This window comes from Pongo abelii, chromosome 10 (genome assembly GCF_028885655.2).
Source record: "Pongo abelii isolate AG06213 chromosome 10, NHGRI_mPonAbe1-v2.0_pri, whole genome shotgun sequence".
NCBI classification, from domain to species: Eukaryota; Metazoa; Chordata; class Mammalia; order Primates; family Hominidae; genus Pongo; species Pongo abelii.
In genome coordinates this window covers 33,652,117-33,676,244 of record NC_071995.2, presented here as the reverse complement: position 1 = coordinate 33,676,244, position 24,128 = coordinate 33,652,117, and the positions used below count along the sequence as shown (strand labels likewise).

Below are 24,128 nucleotides of genomic sequence, written 5' to 3'. Positions count from 1 at the left end.
CCCGGCTCATTTTTGTATTTTTTTGTAGAGACAGGATTTCACCGTACTGACCAGGCTGCTCTCAAACTACTGAGTTCAAAGTGATCCACCTGCCTCAGCCTCCCAAAGTGCTGGGATTACAGGCATGAACCACTGCACCCAGCCAAAAAAAATTTTTTTTTGTTTTGAAAGAGTCTTGCTTTGTCACCCAGGCTGGAGCGCAGTGGCACCATCTCGGCTCACTGCAACCTCTGCCTCCCAGGTTCAAGTGATTCTCCTGCCTCAGGCTCCCTAGTAGCTGGGATTACAGGTACTCACCACCATGCCCAGCTCATTTTTGCATTTTTTGTAGAGACATTTTTTGTTTCACCATGTTGGGCAGGCTGGTCTCGAACTCCTGACCTCAGGAGATCCACCCATCTCGGACTCCCAAAGTGCTGGGATTACAGACATAAACCATGGCGGCTGGCTCTGGCCAAATTTTACTGGTAATTATTTAAGCTCATAGCACCATGTGACTCTTGTTTAAGTCACAGCCAATACTTATGTGCAAAGTATGAAGTCCTCTTCACAGGTAAGTAATAGTAAGATTATCTGATTTTAGAATCCATTTGTGACATAATAAAAATATACATACTTGATCTTTGTCTCTGGTTTCTGACAAAGGACAGCACTTAAATCTCTTGTAATTTCCGGCTGGGCACGGTGGCTCACGCCTGTAATACCAGCACTTTGGGAGGCTGAGGCAGGCAGATCACAAGGTCAGGAGATCAAGACCATCCTGGCTAACACGGTGAAACCTCATCTCTACTAAAAATACAAAAAAATTAGCCGGGCGTGGTGGCGGGAGTCTGTAGTCCCAGCCACTTGGCAGGCTGAGGCAGGAGAATGGCGTGAACCCAGGAGGCGGAGCTTGCAGTGAGCTGAGATTGCGCCACTGCACTCCAGCCTGGGCAACACAGCGAGACTCTGTCTCAAAAACAAAAACAAAAACAAAACTCTTGTAATTTCCTAAGTGGTGGGGATAATAGGAGCATCTTTTGTTCCTAATGGAGAGTTCTTAAATCTCTTGACACTTCCTGGGTGGTAGAAGCCTCTTTTGATGAAATGACTCTTGGTGTAAACCTAGGTAGCCTCAGGATGGAGGTGGCTGCCAGAAAGACCAAGTAATGATCAGAAGCATGGAACTTTCAGACCCATTCCTCCCAACTTCTGGAGAGGGAGAGCGCCTGGAGACTTGAGTTAATAATTGATCACATCTACATGATGAAACCTCTAAGTGACAAGGATCAGAGAGCTTCCAAGTTGGTGAATACATCCATGTGCAGGGAGGGTGGCCTACCCTAACCCCATGGGACAGGAGTACCCATGTTCAGGAATCTTCTGGACCTCACCTTATGTATTAATCTCTCTTTATCTGGCTGTTCATCTATATTCTTCATAGTATCCTTTATAATAAACCAGCAAATGTCAGTAAAGTGCTTTCCTGAGTTCTGTGAACCAATCTAGCAAATTATTAAATCTGATGAGGAGTTCATGGGAACCTCTGATTTACGGCAAGTCAGTCAGAACTATGGGGTGCCTGGGACTTGTGACTGGCATCTAAAGTGGGGACAGTCTTGTGGGACTCAGCGTTTCACCTATGGGATCTGACACTAACTCCAGGTAGAGCTGAAGAACTGGTTGTTGCTGTGAGGAAAACCCCCATTTGGTGTCAGAAGTGTTCTCTGGGTACAAAGATATAATATCACTACCAAAAACAACCTAGATATCCCCTTATATGAAAAGTCACAAGTTAGGAGCCTTGAGAAATCAAAAGTAAATTATTCATGGCCAACAGAGGGCATGAAAAGCTCCTATACAAGGAGAAACTTCTGTAACAATGAAATCAAAATTTTTATTGACTTCATAAAGTGTGAAAGAAATAAAAACAGATGTAGGAAAAGAACTCGAAAGGCAAAAGCCTTTTTCTAAGAGCTGTAGCCAACTCATTTATTCACAATGTCTGGTTTATAAATCGACCAGATTCTTGGCTTTTCCCTTGCTTCTGCCCATTGCCAAACTATTTTCCATTTATTCACAACAAATTTATCTGCAGGTCCAGAGAGGAGAAGAAAATCAAACTGCCTAATATTTCATAAGTTTTCACAAGAAGGCTGCTAAAACCAAATAAAATTGTTTTTAATTATCTCAATCACAAGTAACCAAGGGTGAACAAATGTTTCTCTTCACAAAAGGGAAAATAGATCCTTTTCATAAGCAAATTCTTCCTGACATTGTTGCTATTAATTTTGTTCTACTTTGCTGGTTTATTTTTCTAAACTTGATTTCTCTAAATCTGAAATCTAGCAGCTAAAACATTCCAGCCTAACACTATTTCTGTAAACTAATTTCTGTAGACTTTATCTGCTTAAAACTACCTCAGCCTACTGTGTTTTGCAGTTACCAACACTGCTCATTCAACTTTTCAAAACTGTATTTTGCTTCATGGCATTAATAGATAAAATGAACACTGCTAAGTAGGAAAAACTCCTCAGGACCAGCCAGTCACCCAAAAGCTGCTACTTTAAATGCACCAACACTATCATTTGTTCCAAGGTAAGGATCACCCAGACCTGCGGTGAAACGCAAGGTGATGTTTATCTGGGAAGTACATTTTTTTTTTTTTTTTCCTGAGGAAAACAGCAGGGTGGATTACTAAAACTAGTGGTTGAAAGGTCAAATTTTTGACATGATTATTTTATGACTGTGGGAAAGTTACTTAACTTCCTTATAAATTAGAGAAATATTTTTACTGCTCTACTGACATCTCTTAGGCGTAGATGTAGATCAAATTCTTCTTTTTGATGGTTAGTAATTTTAAGAAAAACATGTAACAAATTAGGTGACTCTCTAAAAAAGGCTTGGTGATACCCTCTACTCCTGACTCTCCTCTTTATTTTGATATTCTCTTTTTAAGAAAAATATTACTGGCCGGGCGTGGTGGCTCATGCCTGTATTCCCAGCACTTTGGGAGGCCGAGGCGGGTGGATCATGAGGTCAGGAGATTGACACCAGCCTGGCCAATGTGGTGAAACCCCGTCTCTACTAAAAATACAAAAATTAGCTGGGCGTGGTGGTGGGTGCCTCTAATCCCAGCTACTCAGGAGGCTGAGGAAGGAGAACCACTTGAACCCGGAGGCAGAGGTTGCAGTGAGCCGAGATTGCACCACTGCACTCCAGCCTGGCAACAGAGTGAGACTCCGTCTCAAAAAAAACATTACTATAAACCCCATTTTACTAAACATTTAATATTTAGCAGCTTACAAATTTAAGTATTGGCTTTCCTTACTCCCTGCTGCAGAATCAGACTAGCAGGCCTCACATTTTTTCTAGACCCAGAGCACAATAGCATTGTGTGTTAGGCTTCTAACAGTGTAGGGGATTGTTTCAGTCATGCAAAACTTAAAAAGCAAATGCAGCTTCTAGCTTATCCATTATTTCCTGTATTTTTTTCTGGCTGACAGAAGAAAGAAGCTGGAAGAAAAAAAATGAACCAGTTAATCAAAGATAACCAATTTTCCAATTCTGAATTTTAAAACTTCATTACTTAAGCCATATTTGGCTACATCTAATACAATTTTTCTCCTACAAATAAAAAGTTTGATGGTTTTATTCATCCAATGATATAACCAATTTTATTACTCCCTTGCTTAAAATCCTTTAATGGAACTGCAAGGCCCGATGGGGAGGGGGAACCTCAAAACCTCCAGTTTGCATAAAGGACCCTTCACATTAAGACATCAATCTTGCCTGTAATCCCAGCATTTTGGGAGGCAGAGGCGGGCGAATCACCTGAGGTCAGGAGTTCAAGACCAGCCTGACCAACATGGAGAAATCGCATCTCTACTAAAAATACAAAATTAGCTGGGGGTGGTGGCACATGCCTGTAATCCCAGCTACTCGGGAGGCTGAGGCAGGAGAATTGCTTGAACCTGGGAGGCGGAGGTTGCGGTGAGCTGAGATCACACCATCGCACTCCAGCCTGAGCAACAAGAGTGAAACTCTGTCTCAAAAAAAAAAAAGAAAAGAAAAAAGAAAAAAAAAAAGGCATCAATCTCCTGAAGGGCCTAATATCCATCTACTCAGAACTATGCACCCCTAACGCTCTAGCCACATTCTCATGTTCTCCATTCCTGGAAAACACAGTTCTCTTTTCATATGTTTCTCTCTGCTTTTGCATACGCTGGTTCTTTTAGCTTAAAAAACAGGAAGTCTTTGTTTAAACAAATTCATCAATATCTAGCTCCAATGTTACCTTTTTTGAGGAAATTTCCTTCAATCAATGAAACATTAGTGTTCCTCCTTTTCTATTCTCCAAACATATTTTGTATCTCTCCTATGACATTTGTCACAGTCACTGCATTTAGAGGTCTATGAGGAAGGCGAACTTAAACCTCCTTGAAGATAGAGGTATTACACAATTTTTAGGATCGAGTATAGTGAATACAGTTACATTTCCTAACCCTAAGCATGACTTGTTACCATTCTGTATCGAAATGGTCAATTTTAGATAAAAAGTTACCAGAAATACCTTTTTTCCTTGATATTTCTTATTTTGCTAATTTACACTCTAAATTAGTAACTCTGATGGAAATAAATTAAAAAAAAATTTACTGGGCAATATTAGAGAAAAACATGATATTTCTAATAAATCAGTAACTACTGATAGACATTAAGGGGTTTACATTTATAAAATAACAAAATTATTTTCAAGCTTTGTATAATATTTTTTTCCTATAGTCAAAATTGATTCCATATTTCTAGGAAGTCATGTAATCTAATAATGTATAATTACTATTCAGATTAAGTATATTATCAAATAGCAAACAGCAGTTCATAGATTTTAACTGTGCATTAGGGGAAGGGAACTTTTTTTTTTTTTTTAACATTAACTGTTGGCTACAGATTTTAAAATGCAGGTCAATTTCCAATTATCTAGATAAATTTGGAAATAAATTACATGAAGTGTAAACACACAAATAATTCTTACACTTTAATTCATGTGCTGGCTTTTTTTTTTCCGAGACAGAGTTTCGCTCTTGTTGCCCAGGCTGGAGTACAATGGCGAGAGCTCAGCTCACTGCAACCTCCGCCTCCCAGGTTCAAGCGATTCTCCTGCCTCAGCCTCCCAAGTAGCTGGGATTATAGGCATGTGCCACTACGCCCAGCTAATTTGGTATTTTTAGTAGAGATACGGTTTCCCCATGTTGGTCAGGCTGGTCTTGAACTCCCGACCTCAGATGATCCACCCACCTCAGCCTCCCAAACTGCTGGGATTACGGATGTGAGCCACCGCACCTGGCCCATGTACTGGTTTTCTATTCCACATCAAGCCTTACAGGAACTACTAAGGAAACATTTCTAGATTATTTTTTATTCAATCTTTTTACTTTTCCTATCACCCCCCTACAAGAGTGTTTCAAAGAGTGAAATGACTTAAATGTAGGAAGAGAAAAAACAAAAAGAGGGGCAAGTACATCATTAATATAAAACATTAAGGACCTCTTTTTATTTTTATCTTTTTATTTATTGAGACAGAGTCTCCCTCTGCCACCTAGGCTGAAGTGCAATAGCACGATCTCGGCTCACTGCAACCTCCACCTCCTGGGTTGAAGCAATTATCCTGCCTCAGCCTACTGAGTGGATGGGACTACAGGTGCGTGCCACCAAGCCCAGATGATTTTTTGTATCTTTACTAGAGACGGAGTTTCACGGTATTAGCCAGGTTGGTCTCGATCTTCTAACCTCATGATCTGCCCTCCTCGGCCTCCCAAAGTGCTGGGATTACAGGTGTGAGCCACTGCGCCTGGCCTAAGTACATCTTTAATAGCAAAAAATCTTGGCCACAATTTTCTCCATACAGACAGTATCGCTCCAAATTTCTTGGTTTCACACCCCAAAGCTTCTCCCTCATCTCTTTTCTGTCTTATAACACAGCCCATTAATTCATCATCCAAAATCACGTACGGGCTCAGCCACAGATTCCAATCTCACTAACCCACTAACCCCTCCTTACTTTCTTTATACTTCTTTGTATTAGCTTGGCCTGTGAGACTTCTGATAGCAGGAACTCATTATTGACATGCTGCTCAACAAGGGACACCAGAGGTTAGCAAGCAAGGATATTTATTCTTAAAAGAGAACTGAAGGGAAGGAATGGAGAACACTACAAATATTTATAATTTATTAAACTTCTTATATTCCTGCTCATTTTACTTTACATTTCCCAACAGAAAAAGGCACTGAATATTAGAAATGTATTCAATCAACAAATATTAACAAAGCACCCAGTATCTATTAGTTACCTTTCTAGACCCTAGGAATATAGCAGTGAACACCACGACAACAAAAAAATCTGTACAACATGCTAAATGGTAAAAGTGCTATGAAGGGCCAGGCACGGTGGCTCACACCTGTAATCTCAGCACTTTGGGAAGCCAAGGCGGGTGAATTGCTTGAGCTCAGGAGTTCGAGACCTGCCTGGGCAACATGGCAAAACCCATGCCTCTACTAAAAATATAAAAAGTAGCCAGGCATGGTGGTGTGTGCCTGTAAGTCCTGGCTACTGGGGAGGCTGAGGTGGGAGGATCGTTTGAGCCTGAGAGGCAGAGGTTGCAGTGAGCCAAGACTGCGCCACCGCACTCCAGCCTGGATGACAGAAAGACCCTATCTCAAAACAAAACAAAACAAAACAGACAAACAAAAAAACTGCTATAAAGAAAGTAAAGTTGGGTGAAGGAACAGGCGTGCTATTAGGTGAGAGGCTATTATTATATCCTATATACAGGGAGGACAAGGAGGTCTCACTAACACAGTGCTAGCTGAGTAGACATGAAAGGAATAAGGCATAACATATTTTGAGGATTAGCATTCCAAGCAAAGTGTAAAACTACAAAAATCCTAAGGTAGAAGCACAGTTGATATGTTCAAAGAGAAATAAGGAAGACAACATGGATAGACTAGGGAGCATATCTGATGCTGAGGTCAGAAAGTTAAGGGGTAGGGATAGGGGCTAGAGAAGGTAGGGCCTGGCACATTATTGAAAGAACAGGGGATTTCCTTTGAAAGAGATGGGAATCCACTGAAGGACTGCGAGCAGAGAAGTGGCAATTATCTGCCCTCTGTTTTTAGAGGTGCACACAGGCTGTTAGGTAGAGAACGGACTCCAGGAGGTCAAGGGTAGATAGGAGGCTAGTAGAACCAATCCAGGGGAAAGCTGTGTGTAACCTAAAGCAGGGCAAGTAACAGTAGAGGCAATAAGACATAGTCAGTTTGATAGATGTTGAAGCAAGATTTGTTGCCAGATTGTACGTAAGAGAAAAATGACTCAAGGAAGACTAGGTTTTTGGGACTAAGCATAAGAAATAATAACTGCTTTATAGCCAGGTGTGGTGGCTCACGCCTGTAATCCCAGCACTTTGGGAGGCCGAGGTGGGCGGATCATGAGGTCAGGAGATCAAGACCACCCTGGCTAACATGGTGAAAAACCATCTGTACTAAAAATACAAAAAATTAGCTGGGCATGGTGGCGGGCGCCTGTAGTCCCAGCTACTCGGGAGGCTGAGGCAGGAGAATGGTGTGAACCCCGGAGGTGGAGCTTAGCGCCACTGCACTCCAGCCTGGGCAACAAAGCGAGACTCCGTCTCAAAAAAAAGAAAAAAAAAAAGAGAAATAACTGCTTTATAATGGCATGGAAAAGACAAGACCACAGTGACACAGTCTTTTTATTTTTTTGTTTAAATTTTTTAAAAATGTATTTGTGTGTACTTATTCTCTAAGAGAGTGAAAGCCTCATTTTCCCCAGGTCAAGTTTTATTATAATAACCACCATGTAGAATGACCAAATTCTATGATTAACACTATTTTTCTTCTCCTAAGTGTTTTCCTTCTGCCTGCTTCAACATATAACCAACTAACTTGTGTCAATTCGCCAGGGAATAAAAATGGAAGGACCTGTTCTAGCCAGAGCTTAGCAGGTGCTGTGGTGGGAGATAAATCAGAGAACACACACAAACCAGGGTGAAGACATTTACAAATGTACTTTAGCCAATAAAAATAGCTTGTTATTTTATAAAGAAAAAAGGTGCCTACAGTAAAGGTTATCAGAAGGTGGCTCAGGAAGTGGGCAGGGATGGTCCACAAAACATCTAAGAAAATGCCTTTTTATTTTTGAAATAAATGAACTCGACTTTTCCCTGGATTATTCCAGTAGTCTCCTATCTACTCTTGACCTCCTCAAGTCTATTCTAGTATCTAAGAAGAACTGATTAAATTTAAATCTTAATCTTAGTTTGCAGTTTAGGTTACATGTACATTTGGATGTTTATTAAATGAACACCAAGTTATCATTCTTCCAAAGAACTGCATAATATTTCCTACTGAGTCATTCATCATACTCTATCATATTTCATTTCTTTCATGTGAAAGGAGTTTTCCTGAAAGCATAAGCTTTAGAAAGAGAAGTTTTTTCAGGTCATTTAAAAAAAATAAAACTGTTATAAATAACATGTGCACTAAATATGCATATTTACAATTTTTCTTAGATGATTTAACAAAATTATCCAGTAGTGTAGGCAGGAAGTGCTATATTACTGTTTTCTCAGTTTAAAAACCTAAAAAGGAACTTATAAAGCCCATATTGTTGTAGTGGCCAATCTCTAAAGGGTGCTGTCCATTAAAGCAGAAAACAAGAGCCAACAATTTTTCTATGTTTATCAACATTCACCTCTCAAGCTTCATCTTCCTGTTCTAGAAATATTTTCCTCTCTAATTAAGAGCTGCCTTCCAGGAGGGAATACTGTCTCTCCAATCACCTCTAAGTGTTTGAAGATAAAATGAGAACGGACAGAAGCTATTTCAGGAAAAAGAGAACCTAAAACTTCACTGCTTGGGGTGAGAAAACACTTCCCTTTTGCTGCATTTCTTTTTTTTTTTTTTAATTTCATATTTAGAGTACGATGGTAAATTTTGGAGAGATCACAAGACCTCCAAACTTTATGCAAGAGTGGTGGAATGCCTGCAAAAGAATTCAGGCTTCTGCCTGAGTGATGGAGGGAGCAGGGGCAGGCATGGACTGGGCTGCTTAACCCTCCCGCAGCTACTAGAACCTGGGAACGGAGCCAGCTGTGCAGCTGCAGGAGGGGCGCCTCAGCTCTCCTGAGGCAGTGAGTGCTGTCACCAACCCCAACCTTGGGCTTCCACACTCAGCGTATGCCCCTGACACTTAAGGAAGGAAAGAGTCACACCACCATCAGAAAGAATACTGGTAACTGTGAAGGCTGCCGGTTCTAAGTTTTAGTTTATCTTGTTCAGCAGTGTAGACATTTTTCAGCGAGGCTTATATCCAGTCAAAAACGAATGGGAAAATAAACAAAATGAACCCATTTCAGTGATTAAAAATATTTTTAGCAGACATTTCCCGTCACATGATTACATTTCTATCACACAGTTGAATTACATTTCTATTTCAAAGACTCAATTTGTCATTAATATGCTCTCTACAACACTCAAAGGGACCACAGTGGCTTCATACTACTACCACTAACAATTTTTAAAAAACAAACTCATGCCTATCTCTAAAATGTCTTTTACAGGAAAACAAATAATATTTACTCCCCTGAACTTCACCAGAACAAGACTGGGATGGTGGGAATTTGTGTTTGTTTTAACAGAACAATGCTCCATGCAGTAGCACTAGAAAAAGGATTAGTGGTAAATATTTCTTAACATTTGTTCACACCAGAAATGGGAGGAAAAAGAGAAAACTGTTCCTTTCTTTCCCTGTATTTCTCCCCTCAATGACCGAATTTCCAAACTTTACTTATGATAATAAAAATAAGCCAGACAAACATAACCATCAAACACATTTGTATCTTGTTAGCCCAGAAGAAGCCTCCTGGAGAGCCAAAACCCATCAATAGCACATATTTTAATCTTGAAGTTGAAAACCAATGTGAGCTTTATTAACTTTAAAAGAAAACCAAACTCTGCCACTTTTACATCCCTCAGCATGCCGTGTTATAAAGCGACCCACATTGGGGAAGAAAAAAATATATCTACTAGAAAATGAAACCACTTACCTTGATCAGTGGACATGATTTCACATATACTGATAATTAATCTACTCTGGTTTAATAAAAAGATATTTGGCTTTACTTTTTTAAAGTTCATGTGATAAAATCTCACTCCTGGCTGTAAAGCCTCAGGGAGGCTGAAGATTACACAGGATCTGCCAGGAGCTCAGACCAATGCACTATGACTTCAGTGCATTCAGTGCATTCTTCGAACTTACTGCCCAAGGACGACCTCATGCAAAACATGCCACACCTCCCCAGAGGACGGACTGCTGCAGCACATTGCACGAGAGGGAGTATATGAGCACAGAGAGACTTCTATTTATCAAAGTAAAGTAAACAACTGAGGCACATGGAACCTTTAAAAGCATTCAAAGTACAGCTGGGAATAGGGCGATTTCTAAATGGACTAATGCCTTAACTATTAGTAATGCTCTAAAAAAGCTAACGGGAAAACAGTTTGTTTCTATTTTAACAGGGCTACTGCCCTGGACCAAAGATGTTGATTACAGATTCATGATTCACAAGCTTAAGACGTTAAAATCTCATTTTGAATGACCTCAAATACCATTTTCCCATTTATGTTTTCCTTTCCAGCATGGCTCATTGATTTCAGTGACTAAATAATACAGAATTAATAAATACTACATACAAATTTCCTAAGGAAAACAAGTTGTATATGTTATTTCAAAACATAGTTTAACTGGTAAAATATTTATTACTCATTTTTATCTGTCTTTATAAGTACATTAACAATTTCTCATAGCCTTGAAAAATCAGAAAACGTCAGACTAAAGCCAGGCACGGCGGCTCATGCCTGTAATCTCAGCACTTTGGCACGCCGAGGTGGGTGGATCACCTGAGGTCGGGAGTTCGAAACCAGCCTGGCCAACATGATGAAATCCATCTCTACTAAAAATACAACAATTAGCCGGGTGTGGTGGCATGCACCTGTAATCCCAACTACTCGGGAGGCTGAGGCAGGAGAATCACTTGAACCCAGGAGGCAGAGGTTGCAGTGAGCTGAGATTGTGCCACTGCACTCCAGCCTGGGTGACAGAGTGAGACTCCATCTCAAAAACAAACAAACAAACAAAAGAAAATTTCAGTTAAAATATTTATAAAATCATAATGAGTTAACAGGTTACAGACATTCTCCCTCACTGGGGAAAATAACCTCTCCAACCCCCTCCTCTCTGTGTCCAGACACAGTAGTTCCCTCTCTCTAGTGTGCACTTGAATCACCTACTGGGTTATCAAGACATACATCACTGAGTGCCTTATCAAAGTCAGATTCGATGCATAGTGGGGCCACATAATTTGCATTTCTAACAAGCTCCCAGGTGACAGTGACACTGCTGACCTGGGCCTTCACTCCAGGAATCACACTTTGAGAACCACTGGGGCAGTGAATTGCTGGGTTAGGGAGGATTAAAGGACTTGCTAAATTGCACACCTGCTAGGAGCTGATGCATGTCAGGCAGGAGCCAATACAATGCTGAGGATGAGGTGTAAGGGATTTGTTCTCCCACTTCAACACAAGCTCCCCATCAGGACACAAAGGCTGTCAATCATTTTAATAAAAGTGGTACTTTTTTAATAACAGAAATGTGTATATAAGGCATAAATAAATAAGCTTTACAATTAATCTAATACAGAATAGGGTAATAGTACATGGAGAAAATAAGTCAGAGAAGAAACCTGAATTGTTTTTAATTCCTTTGCAAACTCCACCCATATGTGTTAAAATTTCACCGTGGCAGAGAATCTGTTTAGGTTTGGTTCCAAGACCACTTAGCCTTGGCAAACTTCAGTAATGTAAAAACCAGAATGCTTCCCTGTCACGAAAATGCCCCAACGTCTGTCTGTACTTCCTGAGCTTTGATAGCAATGTTTAAATTGTAATCTCAGGTTTGGTATTAAAATAAACACTTAAAAAAAAAAAAAAGCTAACATGTGCTCTGTGCCCATTGCTATGTTAAGCATTTTCCATGTAGAATTTTATAAAGTCCTTATTGCAGGGTAATAATTTATCACCATCTTACAGAAGAATACCACTCTGTAAGGTAGTGTTAATTTATCACCATTTTGCAGAAGAGAAAACTAAGTTTAGGAGGTTAAAAATCTTGATCACTCATGCTAGTACAATGATAACCATTAAGATACTAAATTCACTGTTGTACAACAAATTAAGATATAATGGTACAGCAGTCACCCTTTACCTGTGATCAACTTCAGTCTGAAAATATTACATATAATATTTTGAGAGAGATACCACATTCACATAATCTTTATTACAGTATATTGTTACAATTGTTCTATTTTATTGCTATTGCTGTTAATCTCTTACTGTGACTAATTTATAAATTAAACTATCATAGCTATGGATGTAAAGGAGAAAACATAGTATATATACTGTTCAGTACTATATGCAGTTTCAGGCATCCACTAGGGTCTTGGAATACATCCCCTGTGGATAACGGGACACTACTGTATTCACTTTTGAATCTTTATAGATGAAGGCCAAAAATCAAAACATGGTTTGCAGGAGAAAGTGATAACTAAAATAAAATATAACAATTATGACTGACTCTCAATTGCCCACAAGTGGACAATCTGTAATAATCTGCAGCAACTACCACAAACTTAACACTAAATTCTAGGCTACCCAATAGGAGCAATAGCAGTTTCTCACCAGGTGGGAATGCACTTATCCTATAAGCCAGCAATCCTAACTCTTAGGTACTTAACCTAAGTAAAAGGAGGATTTACACTGACAAAAATGTTTACAGAGCCTTTATTCATAATCATCCAAAACTAGAAATACCCACTTGTTCTTCAAGTAGTGAATGGGAAACAAACTGTGGTACATCCATACAATGGCATACCACACAGCAATAACAAGGGATGAACAAAAGATACCTGCATATGCATTAGAAAGAAGCCAACGTAAAGGGCTACACATATGTGATAAAATGAGACATTCTGGAAAAGACAAACTTACAGGAATAGTAAACAGATCCAAGGTTGCCAGGGCTGGTGGTAAGGGAACTGACTTTTCATAAAAGGGCATGACAGAATTTTGGAACTAAAGGGACTGTTCTATATCTTCATTGTGGTGGTGGTGGTTATATGACTGTATGCATTTGTCAAAACTCAGAATTGTACCCTAAAGAGGTTGAATTTTAATGTATGTAAATTATCTTTTAATTTTAAAAAATTTAGAAGTAAATAAAAGCAATTTATTCATTAAAAAAGAGGCTAGGAGGGCCAGGTGCGGTGGCTCACGGCTGTAATCCCAGCACTCTGGGAGGCCGAGGCAGGCGAATCATGAGGTCAAGAGATCAAGACCATCTGGCCAACATGGTGAAACCCCGTCTCTACTAAAAATACAAAAATTAGCTGGGCGTGGTGGCACGCGCCTGTAGTCCCAGCTACTCGGGAGACTGAGGCAGGAGAATCGCTTGAACCCAAGAGGCGGAGGTTGCAGTGAGCCGCAATCGCACCACTACACTCCAGCCTGGCGACAGAGCAAGGCTCCGTCTCAAAAAAAAAAAAAAAAGGCTAGGAAACTGATTGTCATAGATAGTGTAAACTCAACACTAAATGATTTTTGGTATATCCACTACGCTCCTCATTGTCAACAGCAGAGATAATCACTAATCCATTTTCTGTGATTTACAAAAAACTTGGCAAATTTATTAAAAGTGATCTAATTAGTTCCCCATACATTATCCACTTGTAAAAGCTGAAGTTTATGATACCATATCAAAAGGGATCTATTAAATAAATATGTTTAGTGATCTTAAGGTTGTCATAGATATCAGTCTTGAAAAACACCTAAAATCCATGCCATTGAACTCACAGCTATTCACAAAATACCTCATGCTCTGAAGACTTAGTGGCTATTATCCAGCCCTTTCACCTCTCCCTCCTTGTAGAGATGTTATTTTGGTACACATTGCACTGAATAAGAAACTTACCAAGTTCTACCAAACATTCACGTGATACTTCTTTTTTGAGATGGAGTCTCTGTCACCCAGGTTGGAGTGCAGTGGTGTGATCTCAGCTCACTGCAACCTCCGCCTCCTGGGTTCAAGCAATTCTCATGCTTCAGCTTCTCTAGTAGCTGGGATTATAGACACATGCCACCAGGCCTGGCTAATTTTCGTTTTTTTTAGTAGAGACAGGGTTTCACCATGTTGGCCAGTCTGGTCTCAAACTTCTGACCTCAAGTGATCCGCCTGCCTCAGCCTCCCAAAGTGCTGTGATTACAGGCATGAGCCACCATGCCCAGCCCACATGATATTTCATAACAATGTTTTTTCATTATATTAAATTTTTAAATAAAAGCCTACCTATATTATATTCAATAGCTTACCATTTTCCATGGAAATGATCTGAAATCAAGAATTTTATATGCAACCTGCACTTCCTGGGTTAAAACCTATAAATCTACAATGTTTAAAAGTAAAGAAGTGAATAAAAACTATAAATCTACAATGTTTAAAAATAAAAGGAAGACTAAGTTGTTTGCCTTAGCATTTTTATTTAAACCTAATTGGCACATTAGCTGTCATATAACTGAGGACTTCCCAATTAACCTAACATACTATTGGCAATGTCAGCTTTATTTTTTTTTTTTTAATTTTTTTTTTTTTAGACAGAGTCTCACTCTGTCACCCATGCTGGAGTGAAGTGGCTCAATTTTGGCTCACTGCAACTTCCGCCTCCCAGGTTCAAGTGATTCTCCTGCCTCAGCCTCCTGAGTAACTGAGATTACAGGCATGGGCCACCATTTCTGGCTAATTTTTGTATTTTTAGTAGAGATGGGGTTTCACCATGTTGGTCAGGCTGGTCTCGAGCTCCTGACCTCATGATCCGCCTGCCTCAGCCTCCCAAAGTGCTGGGATTACATGTGTGAGCTACCGCGCCTGGCCGGCAATGTCAGCTTTAATAAATTACGTACAAATAAGCATATACTGGCAAAAAAGTAACAAGAAAATTATTCCTAGTAAATGTTAGTATTTAACTAACAGATCAGATAGAAAATGGAGTAGGAAAACATAATGGAAGTAGGCCAGGCGCAGTGGCTCACACCTGTAATCCCAGCACTTCGGGAGGCCGAGGCGGGTGGATCACAAGGTTAAGAGATCGAGACCATCGTGGCCAACATGGTGAAACCCCATATCTACTAAAAATTCAAAAATTAACTGGGCATGGTGGTGCGCGTGGTGGTGCACGCCTGTAGTACCAGCTACTTGGGAGGCTGAGGCAGGAGAATAGCTTGAGGCGGAGGTTGCAGTGAGCCGAGATTGCGCCACTGCACTCCAGCCTGGGGACAGAGTGAGACTCCGTCTCAAAAAAAAAAATGATGCATAATTTCCATTTTGCACGTCTCCGAGGCTTAATAAAATGAGGCATAGAAATTCTTGAACGTATGCCAAGTAAATCCTGTTGCTTATTTTTGTACCAAGCCATTTTTGTACAAATCTTCAAAGCAAATCTATTATCCTTGAACATCTATTTTTTATTAAAAATAATTAATAAAAAAAGTTTTCTACCACCTCTTTACTTATATGTTCACTTATAGTCACACACACACAGAGTAAAGCTGGCTTCCAAATCCAAAGTTTCTGCATTTGCAGGTGCAAGCAACTGTGGATCAAAAATATTCAAATACAATTTCAAATAAAAACAATACAACAAAAAATATAAATTTAAAAAATATAACTACATAGTGTTTATGTTGCACAGTATTAAATATTATGAGTAATCTAAAGATGATTTAAAGTATACGGGAAGGGCCAGTGCAATGGCACACACTTGTAATCTCAGCACTTTGGGAGGCTGAGACAGGCAGATCGCCTGAGGTCAGGAGTTCGAGAACAGCCTGGTCAACATGGTGAAACCTCGTCTCTACTAAAAATACAAAAAGTTAGCCAGGTGTGGTGGTGTGCACCTGTAATCCCAGCTACTCAGGAGGCTTGAGTCAGGAGAATTGCTTGAAGCTGGGAGGCAGAGGTTGCAGTGAGGTGAGATTACGCCACTACACTCCAGCCTGGGCGACAGAGCGAGACTCTGTCTCAAAAAAAAAAAGTTTAAGGGAGGATGTGCGTAGGTTATATGCAAACACTATGCCATTTTATATAAAAGACTTGTGCAAGCACAGATTTTGATATGAGGGTGATGGTCCTGGAACCAGTCCCCCAACCCCACATGATGAGTGACAACTCAGTACTGTTAAGAAGAAACTTTACCAGCCCAGTGTGGAGGCTCACGCCTGTAATCCCAGCACTCTGGGAGGCTGAAGCGGAAGGATTGCTTGAGCCCAGGAGTTTGAGACCAGGCTGGACAACATGGCGAAACCCTCTCTACTAAAAATACAAAAATCAGCCAGGTGTGGTGGGATGTGCTTGAAAATTCCAGCTACTTGGGAGGCTGAGGCGGAGGTTGCAGTGACCTGAGATCACACCACTGCACTCCAGCGTGGGTGACAGAGCAAGACTGTCACCAAAAAAAAAAAAAAAAAAAAAAAAGAAAAGAAAAAAGAAAAAGGAAATTTTATCTGTAATGTCATCCTCCCTTGATTCTCTTCCACCAAAAAATATATAATACTAGAGAATAAAAACATTATACTAATCTAAATTAGGAAATTGATCCCTAAACCCCAATTTACAATCTCTCTGATCTTATCTATAAGGATTTCAGTTGGTAATACTTCCTCTTTCAGCATTTCCCCTCACCGTGGTTGACTTACTACATTAAAATACTAAGATAGGCTGGGCGCACTGGCTCATACCTGTTAATCCCAGCACTTTGGGAGGACGAGGCGGGTGGATCACAGGATGAGGAGATCGAGACCATCCTGGCCAACATGGTGAAATCCCATCTTTACTAAAAATACAAAAATTAGCTGGGCGTGGTGGCACGTGCCTATAGTCCCAGCTACTTGGGAGGCTGAAACAGGGGAATCACTTGAACCCAGGAGGCAGAGACTGCAGTGAGCTGAGATCGTGCCACTGCAATCCAGCCTGGTGACAGGGCGAGACTCCGTCTCAAAAAAGAAAAAACAAAAAAACCCAAAAAAACCCCTAAGATAACCATGATACAGATGATGTCTTCCAAGAAGATACCATATTCAGGATTAGGATTTTATTCTGTTATACTTGAGATGTCTGGGGCTGGGTGCGGTGGCTCATGCCTGTAATCCCAGCACTTTGGGAGGCCGAGGTGGGCGGATCACTTGAGGTCAGGAGCTTGAGACCAGCCTGATCAACATGGTGAAACCCTGCCTCTACTAAAAATACAAAAATTAGCCGGGCATGGTGACAGATGCCTGTAGTCCCAGCTACTTGGGAGGCTGAGGCAGGAGAACTGCTTGAACCCAGGAGGCAGAGGTTGCAGTGAGCCGAGATTGCACCACTGCGCTCCAGCCTGGGCGACAGAGTGAGACTCTGTCTCAACAAAAAAAAAAAAAAAAAAAAAATGTCTGGCCAGGCTCTGGGAAGAAACCGATTCTGGATGTGTGTGGTGCCCCTGGTCAAGTGCGGGCAGGACTGCAAAGGGAGCTCACCATCCTCGCTCACTGCTTCTGTCAGCATTCCACAGGCTAGGCTCCCTGCTAAACACCCTTCGACGTGTATATATAGATCAGCCTGACATTAAACACCACATAATATCCCACAGTTTAACTCTATCGTAATTCATTTAATTAACAAACATAATTTTATTATTTTTTAAAAGAGCATCCTAGTAAATTTCCCTGTATTTGCACAAATATTTTTCTGGATAGATTACCAGATGTGGACTTTACAGCTCAATGGTATATGAATTTCAAATTTTGGTAACTTACTGAAAACTTTACTTTCCAAGGGATGATATCAATATATATCCTCTCTGCCCTTTACCATTAATCTATACTAGATTATTAATTTTTAAAATCTTTACTGTTAGCTGAGAGAGTATGGATAAGTAAATTTAAAGTATATTCATGTGATGTAATACTATATCTGAGTTAAAACAAATGAACTACAGCTACACATCAACATAGGCCATTCTCACAAACAATGTAGAATGAATAAAGTACACAGAATAAAGTACAATTCCAGTTATATATAGTATATAGTTTTAAAACATTCCAAAATGTTGTTATGGACACATAGCCATATGTGGTGTGATGTTATGATTTTTGTCCAGTTCTGGTTCATAACTCTCACAGCCTTGTTATGAGGCTGGGGTACTTTACACCTCAGAAAATAATCTCTCTCTTTGCCCTCCTTGCACCTGCCCAAGCCAGGACTCTAATCTGATTGTTGGGTCACAAAACCCTCATTCTGGAGAGGGAGAAAAGCAAAGGTACACTAGCCAACAATTTCAGGATGGCAGATATCTCTGGTGGGGAGGCATAGGGAGTAGAAAAAGAAAGAAGAACACAGGGGCTTCAAATGTATTGGTAACATCCTAATTCTTAAAGTCTGTTTTGCTCTTGTTCTTTAACAATCTTTAGAGACATATACATAAATACACAACTTAGTATGCATAAGATATTTCATACTAAACAACAGCACCTCATTGTTTAAATTTTGTATTTTCCTAATCAACAATTTCTATGTTTATAAATGTTTATTAGCCATTTTTAAAAAGCTTCTGTAATCTCTGTGCTCATTTTTTTTTGTTTTTGAAACAGAGTCTCACTCTGTCACCCAGGTGGATCGCAGTGGTGTGATCACAGCTCACTGCAGCCTTGACCTCCCATGCTCAAGCAATCCTCCCACCTCAGCCTCTTAAGTAGCTGAGACTACAGGCACATGTCACCATGCCCAGATAATTTTTCATTTTTTTGTAGAGTCAGAGTCTCCCTGTGTTGTCAAGGATGATCTCAAACGCGTAGGCTCAAGCGGTCCTCCCATCTTGGCCTCCCAAAGTGCTGGGATTGCAGGCGTGAGCCTTCCACGTATTTTTTCTTTTTTTTTTTTAATTGAATTATAGCTGTCTTTAAAGGAGTTCACATCACAAATATTTTCTCCAAATTTGTTATGTTTCTTATCAAATCTTGCTTTTATACTAATTCCAGGTAATTTATCTTTTTTTTTTTTTTTTTTTGAGACAGAGTCTCCTTCTGTTGCCCAGGCTGGAGTGCAATGGCATGATCTCGGCTCACTGAACCCTCCTCCTCCTGGGTTCAAGCAATTCTCCTGCTTCAGCCTCCCGAGTAGCTGGGACTACAGAATGACGCCACCACACCCGACTAATTTTTTGTATTTTTAGTAGAGATGGGGTTTCACCGTGTTAGCCAGGATGGTCTCGATCTCCTGACCTCGTGATTCGCTCGCCTCGGCCTCCCAAAGTGCTAGGATTACAGGCATGAGCCACCGCACCAGGCCAATTTATCTTACTTCTAAGCACAAACATGGTGTTTAATTATAACCATTATTATTTTTACTATTAATTTCTTTGGATTCCAGTAGATCAGTGCCAAGTGGCTATTCAAACCGGGAGAACTATGTATTTTCTCTTTTTTTTTTGTTTTTGAGACAGAGTCTTGCTCTGTCGCCCAGGCTGGAGTGCAGTGGCAGGATCTCAGCTCACTGCAAGCTCTGCTTCCCAGGTTCACGCCATTCTCCTGCCTCAGCCTCCAGAGTAGCTGGGACTACAGGTGCCTGCCACAACGTCCCGCTAATTTTGTTTTTGTATTTTTAGTAGAGTCAGGGTTTCACTGTGTTAGCCAGGATGGTCTCAATCTCCTGACCTCATGATCTGCCTGCCTCGGCCTCCCAAAGTGCTGGGATTACAGGTGTGAGCCACCGCCCCCAGCCCAAAGCTATGTATTTTCTGAATGTAAATCATTCACTTAAATGCAAGCAGATAAAAGTTTATTTCTCTTCTCTGCTCCATCCCTCCTTATCAGTCCCTCAGCTTCATCCACCTGCAAACAGTAAATGCTTTGTGTAGCATTTTAGAGTCCTTTAACCCCATCTCTTTCATCCATACCATGAAAGTCCTCTGTCCACCTATACACAGTTCTAGTTCTGAGGCCGTCATGTATTGCTAGCTTAAAACTACTACATTAATGAGTACAGAGTTTCAGTTGGGAAGGATGAAAAAATTCTAAAGATGGATGGTGGTGGTGGCTGTACTACAATATAAATGTATTTAATGCCACAGAACCACACACTTAAAAATATTCAAAATAGTAAATGTCATACACATTTTACCACACTTTCAAAAACTGCAAACATTCTCTGCCATAAATTTATGCTCCCCAACCTCAGCAGCCTCTCCTTTCTTCTTCCCAGCTTGTATGCTCATGCTTAGTCAACTCTATGATAGACAATCCACTGCTTGTACTATTCCTCTCTGTTCTCTTTTTTCACTCTCTGCTCTGGGGAACAGACCCAGGAGAGGGTTTACAGCTACTCCACTATGCAGAAGATTCCAGTACCAAGTTCCCTTTTCAGTTCATGCTCTCCTTCCTAAATGTCCAGATAGCTACCTCCTTCACTGAAGAAGGAAAGATTGAACTTTATGTTGAAGGATAAGTAGGATTTCATTAGGCATCAAAAGGAGGGAAAGGATATTATTTCAGGCTTTGTAGCAAGGAAATTGGTGGCAGACTTGCAAACTTCATTGTGGTTTACAGAAGTGTTCATCAGTGCCTGCCAAAAGCCTCAGTGGCTGCATACTGCACTTAGAATGCAATCTCAATTTCACAGAAGGCCTGAAGGCTCTACCTCTCATCTCTTGCCACTTTGCTTTCAAAACATGGTTCCTAAACCATGCTCCCTCTATCAATCACCCAAGGTTTTGAGAAGGAAGTCAAGAAAAAATGTTTTCACAAATTTCCACAGGAACCTATTATTTTTTCCAACTTTGAAATAACCATGCAGCTTCCAGAAAAGACTCCTCTGAGACTTAAAGAAAATAAAACGTTAGTTCTGCCCCTGCCAGGTCAGACAAAGGATAAAGTACAGTCAGTTACTTGCTACTAACTTGAGAGAGAAGAAGGAAGGCTTTCATTTCTCTATTTTTTGATGAGCTGCCTGATCCAAATTTCTTCTAATTATCATCTTCCTTCCCCCAAGACCCTAATGCACAGCTTGCTGGGGTAACAGCAGCAACTTGGGCCTTTTGTGTTGGCCCGAATATTCTTAAAGGCCAAATTCAGAATGTGGAAAGAAAAGATACCCTAAATATAACGAGGATCTTCCTGTCTTTTGCAAATCATCCACTCTACGTATCCACCCCCACCCACAACAGATAATGATAATCTTACACATGCAGTTTCTTTTTAAATATAATCTCAGAAGTATATTACAGTAATAAAATTCCAACGAAAAAAGAATATTAGTAGATGCAAATTTAGTCAGCTTTTAAATATCTTCGTAAGTTACTGAATGTGTGGTAGGAAATAAGGTCAAAGATAAAAAGGGAACTAATTTTTTAAAAAACAGCTCATTTCCATCATACGCACTTTTAAATGGGTACTAAATAAATTATAAATTTATTTGCTTGGAATTTTCTAATTATTATTCTGGCAATCTATATATTGTCAACTTTAGTAATCATGTTGAAACAAACAGGTCTTCGGTACTATGCTAAGGATTATAAAATACCTATATAGCCTTTAAGACACAACAGTTCATCAGTAGTGGAACTTAAATAATCTTGTATTAGTAAACAGTTCACTGTTCATGGAATATGGCTTATCTTCATCCTCTGCACAGGATAGCAGAGGCAAATGTTATTTGCCACAAATGGGTAAGGATTCGAGTTTAAAACAGTAGAAATTAGAGTAACCTATGGCAAACTAGAAAACAATATTTTTTAAAGTAAATGCTAAAACTCAAAAACATTTAAAATCCCTTCTAAAGATGTTGTATTTGTTTCTTTACAAAGAATTACTGAGCCCCATATGGGACTCAATATAGCATATGGGACACATTGTTAGGGACTTGGGAATGTTTTTTATAAAGTCCTACCCATCAGTTCAGCCACACCAGCTTTTTCAGTTCCTGTGACCTTAAGGTCTCTACATATGACTAAGTCTAATTATTCCCTGTGGGTTGTTTCCTTTGAACACTTCTACACAAACGTAATTAAATATTCAAGCAATGTCCTTTTTTTTTTTTTTTTTTTTTTTTGAGATGGAGTCTCGCTGTCGCCAGGCTGGAGTGCAGTGGTACGATGTTGGCTTACTGTAACCTCTGGTTCCCTGGTTCAAGCAATTCTCCTGCCTCAGCCTCCCGAGTAGCTGGAATTATAGGCATGCCAGTTAATTTTTGTATTTTTAGTAGAGACAGTGTTTTGCCATGTTGGCCAGGATGGTCTCGATCTCCTGACCTCATGATCTGCCCGCCTCGGACTCCCAAAGTGCTGGGATTACAGGTGTGAGCCACCGCGCCTGGCCTGCAATGTCCTTTTTTAGCATGTCTTCCCTACCATGTCCAAAGCTTCTAGAGAGGACAGGGACCCTGTCTGTCCTGTTCATTATTATGGGTCCCATGCACATCGTTTCAAATACTTTATACAATCTCATTAAATAGTTCCCTCTCGAGGAACCAAAGGGAGAGCAAACAAGTAAAATAGTAATTGACAAGTTTGGCTGAGGCTCTGTGACTGCTGGAGGTACACAGCGGAGGGCAAGAGAAGGCTTTCTAGAATACTTTATCTCTAACCTTTTTGAGGGCACATCCCTATCAGAATAAATCCTGGGCATGCACCCCCTAGTATGTATATTCGCACACAATGTAGGTATGAGTTAAATACAAGCATTCCTGCATTAAGATACACACTGTAAAACACAAAAATAGGCCAGGCACGGTGGCTCACGCCTGTAATCCCAGCACTTTGGGAGGCCGAGGCGGGTGGATCACGAGGTCAGGAGATCGAGACCATCCTGGCTAACACGGTGAAACCCTATCTCTACTAAAAATACAAAAAAATTAGCCAGGTGTGGTGGCAGGCACCTGTCATCCCAGCTACTCGGGAGGCTGAGGGAGGAGAATGGCGTGAAACTGGGAAGCAGAGCTTGCAGTGAGCCAAGATTGCACCACTGCACTCCAGCCTGGGCGACAGAGCGAGACTCCATCTCAAAAAAAAAACAAAAAAAAAAAACCCACAATAGAACTTAAAATAGGGCGAGGTAAAGGTAAAAATACTATTGTTAAGAGAACAATGTGACTGAATCTGCTTGTTTTTTTAAAATCTTTTAAGGTAAATGCTAAAACTCAAAAACATTTAAAATCTCTTTAAAGCTCTTGTATTCGTTTATTTAAAAAGAAATTGTAAAATATTTCACAATACAGCAATTTGGAAGCGTAAATCTATCTCAGTTTACTTTCATAGTTAGTTTCAATGACTGCCATGAAGAGAGATTCATCGTCCTAAAGGGAAGAAGTGTATCACTGGATGCACTTACTAAGTCACAATACCTATTTTTAAATACCATCTACCAGTTATACAAAGGTTTTTCTCAAAATTATTCTGGCAAATTTCCATCTATAGTAATATCTCAGAAGATATTACATTATTTTTCAAAACTTACTCTAAAACATATTAAAACTATTTCAAAGATTTTTTATTTTATTTTATTTTGAGATGGAGTCTTGCTCTGTCACCCAGACTGGAGTGCAGTGGCATGATCTCAGCTCATTGTAGCCTCTGCCTCCTGGGTTCAAGTGATTCTCCTGCTTCAGCCTCCCAAGTAGATGGGACTACAGATGCACACCACCATGCCCAGCTACTTTTTGTATTTTTTTCTTTTTTAGTAGAAACGGGGTTTCACCATCTTGGCTAGGCTGGGCTCGAACTCCTGACCTCAAGTGATCTGCCTGCCTTGGCCTCCCAAAGTGCTGGGATTACAAGAGTGAGCCACCGTGCCTGGCTTTATTTTTTTATTTTATTTTTAAGCAGAGGCAAGGTCTTGCTGTGTTGCCCAGGCTGGTCTCGAACTCCTGGCCTCAAGTGATCCTCCTGACTCAGCCTCCCAAAGTGCTGGGAGTTACATGTGTGAGCCAGTGCACCTGGCCAAAG

At 40.3% G+C, this 24,128-nt stretch overlaps 1 protein-coding gene across 7 annotated transcripts in view; it reads right to left on the bottom strand.

Annotated features, from left to right (window-relative positions):
- FGD4 (FYVE, RhoGEF and PH domain containing 4) overlaps positions 1-24,128 on the bottom strand; it is a 242,504-nt gene that overhangs the window by 98,580 nt on the left and 119,796 nt on the right. The window contains exon 1 of one of the 7 annotated variants that reach the window (XM_009247599.4): positions 10,101-10,734. Coding sequence (XP_009245874.3) covers positions 10,101-10,191 — 91 coding nt within the window. The 5' untranslated portion in view covers positions 10,192-10,734. 7 annotated transcript variants of the gene reach the window in all.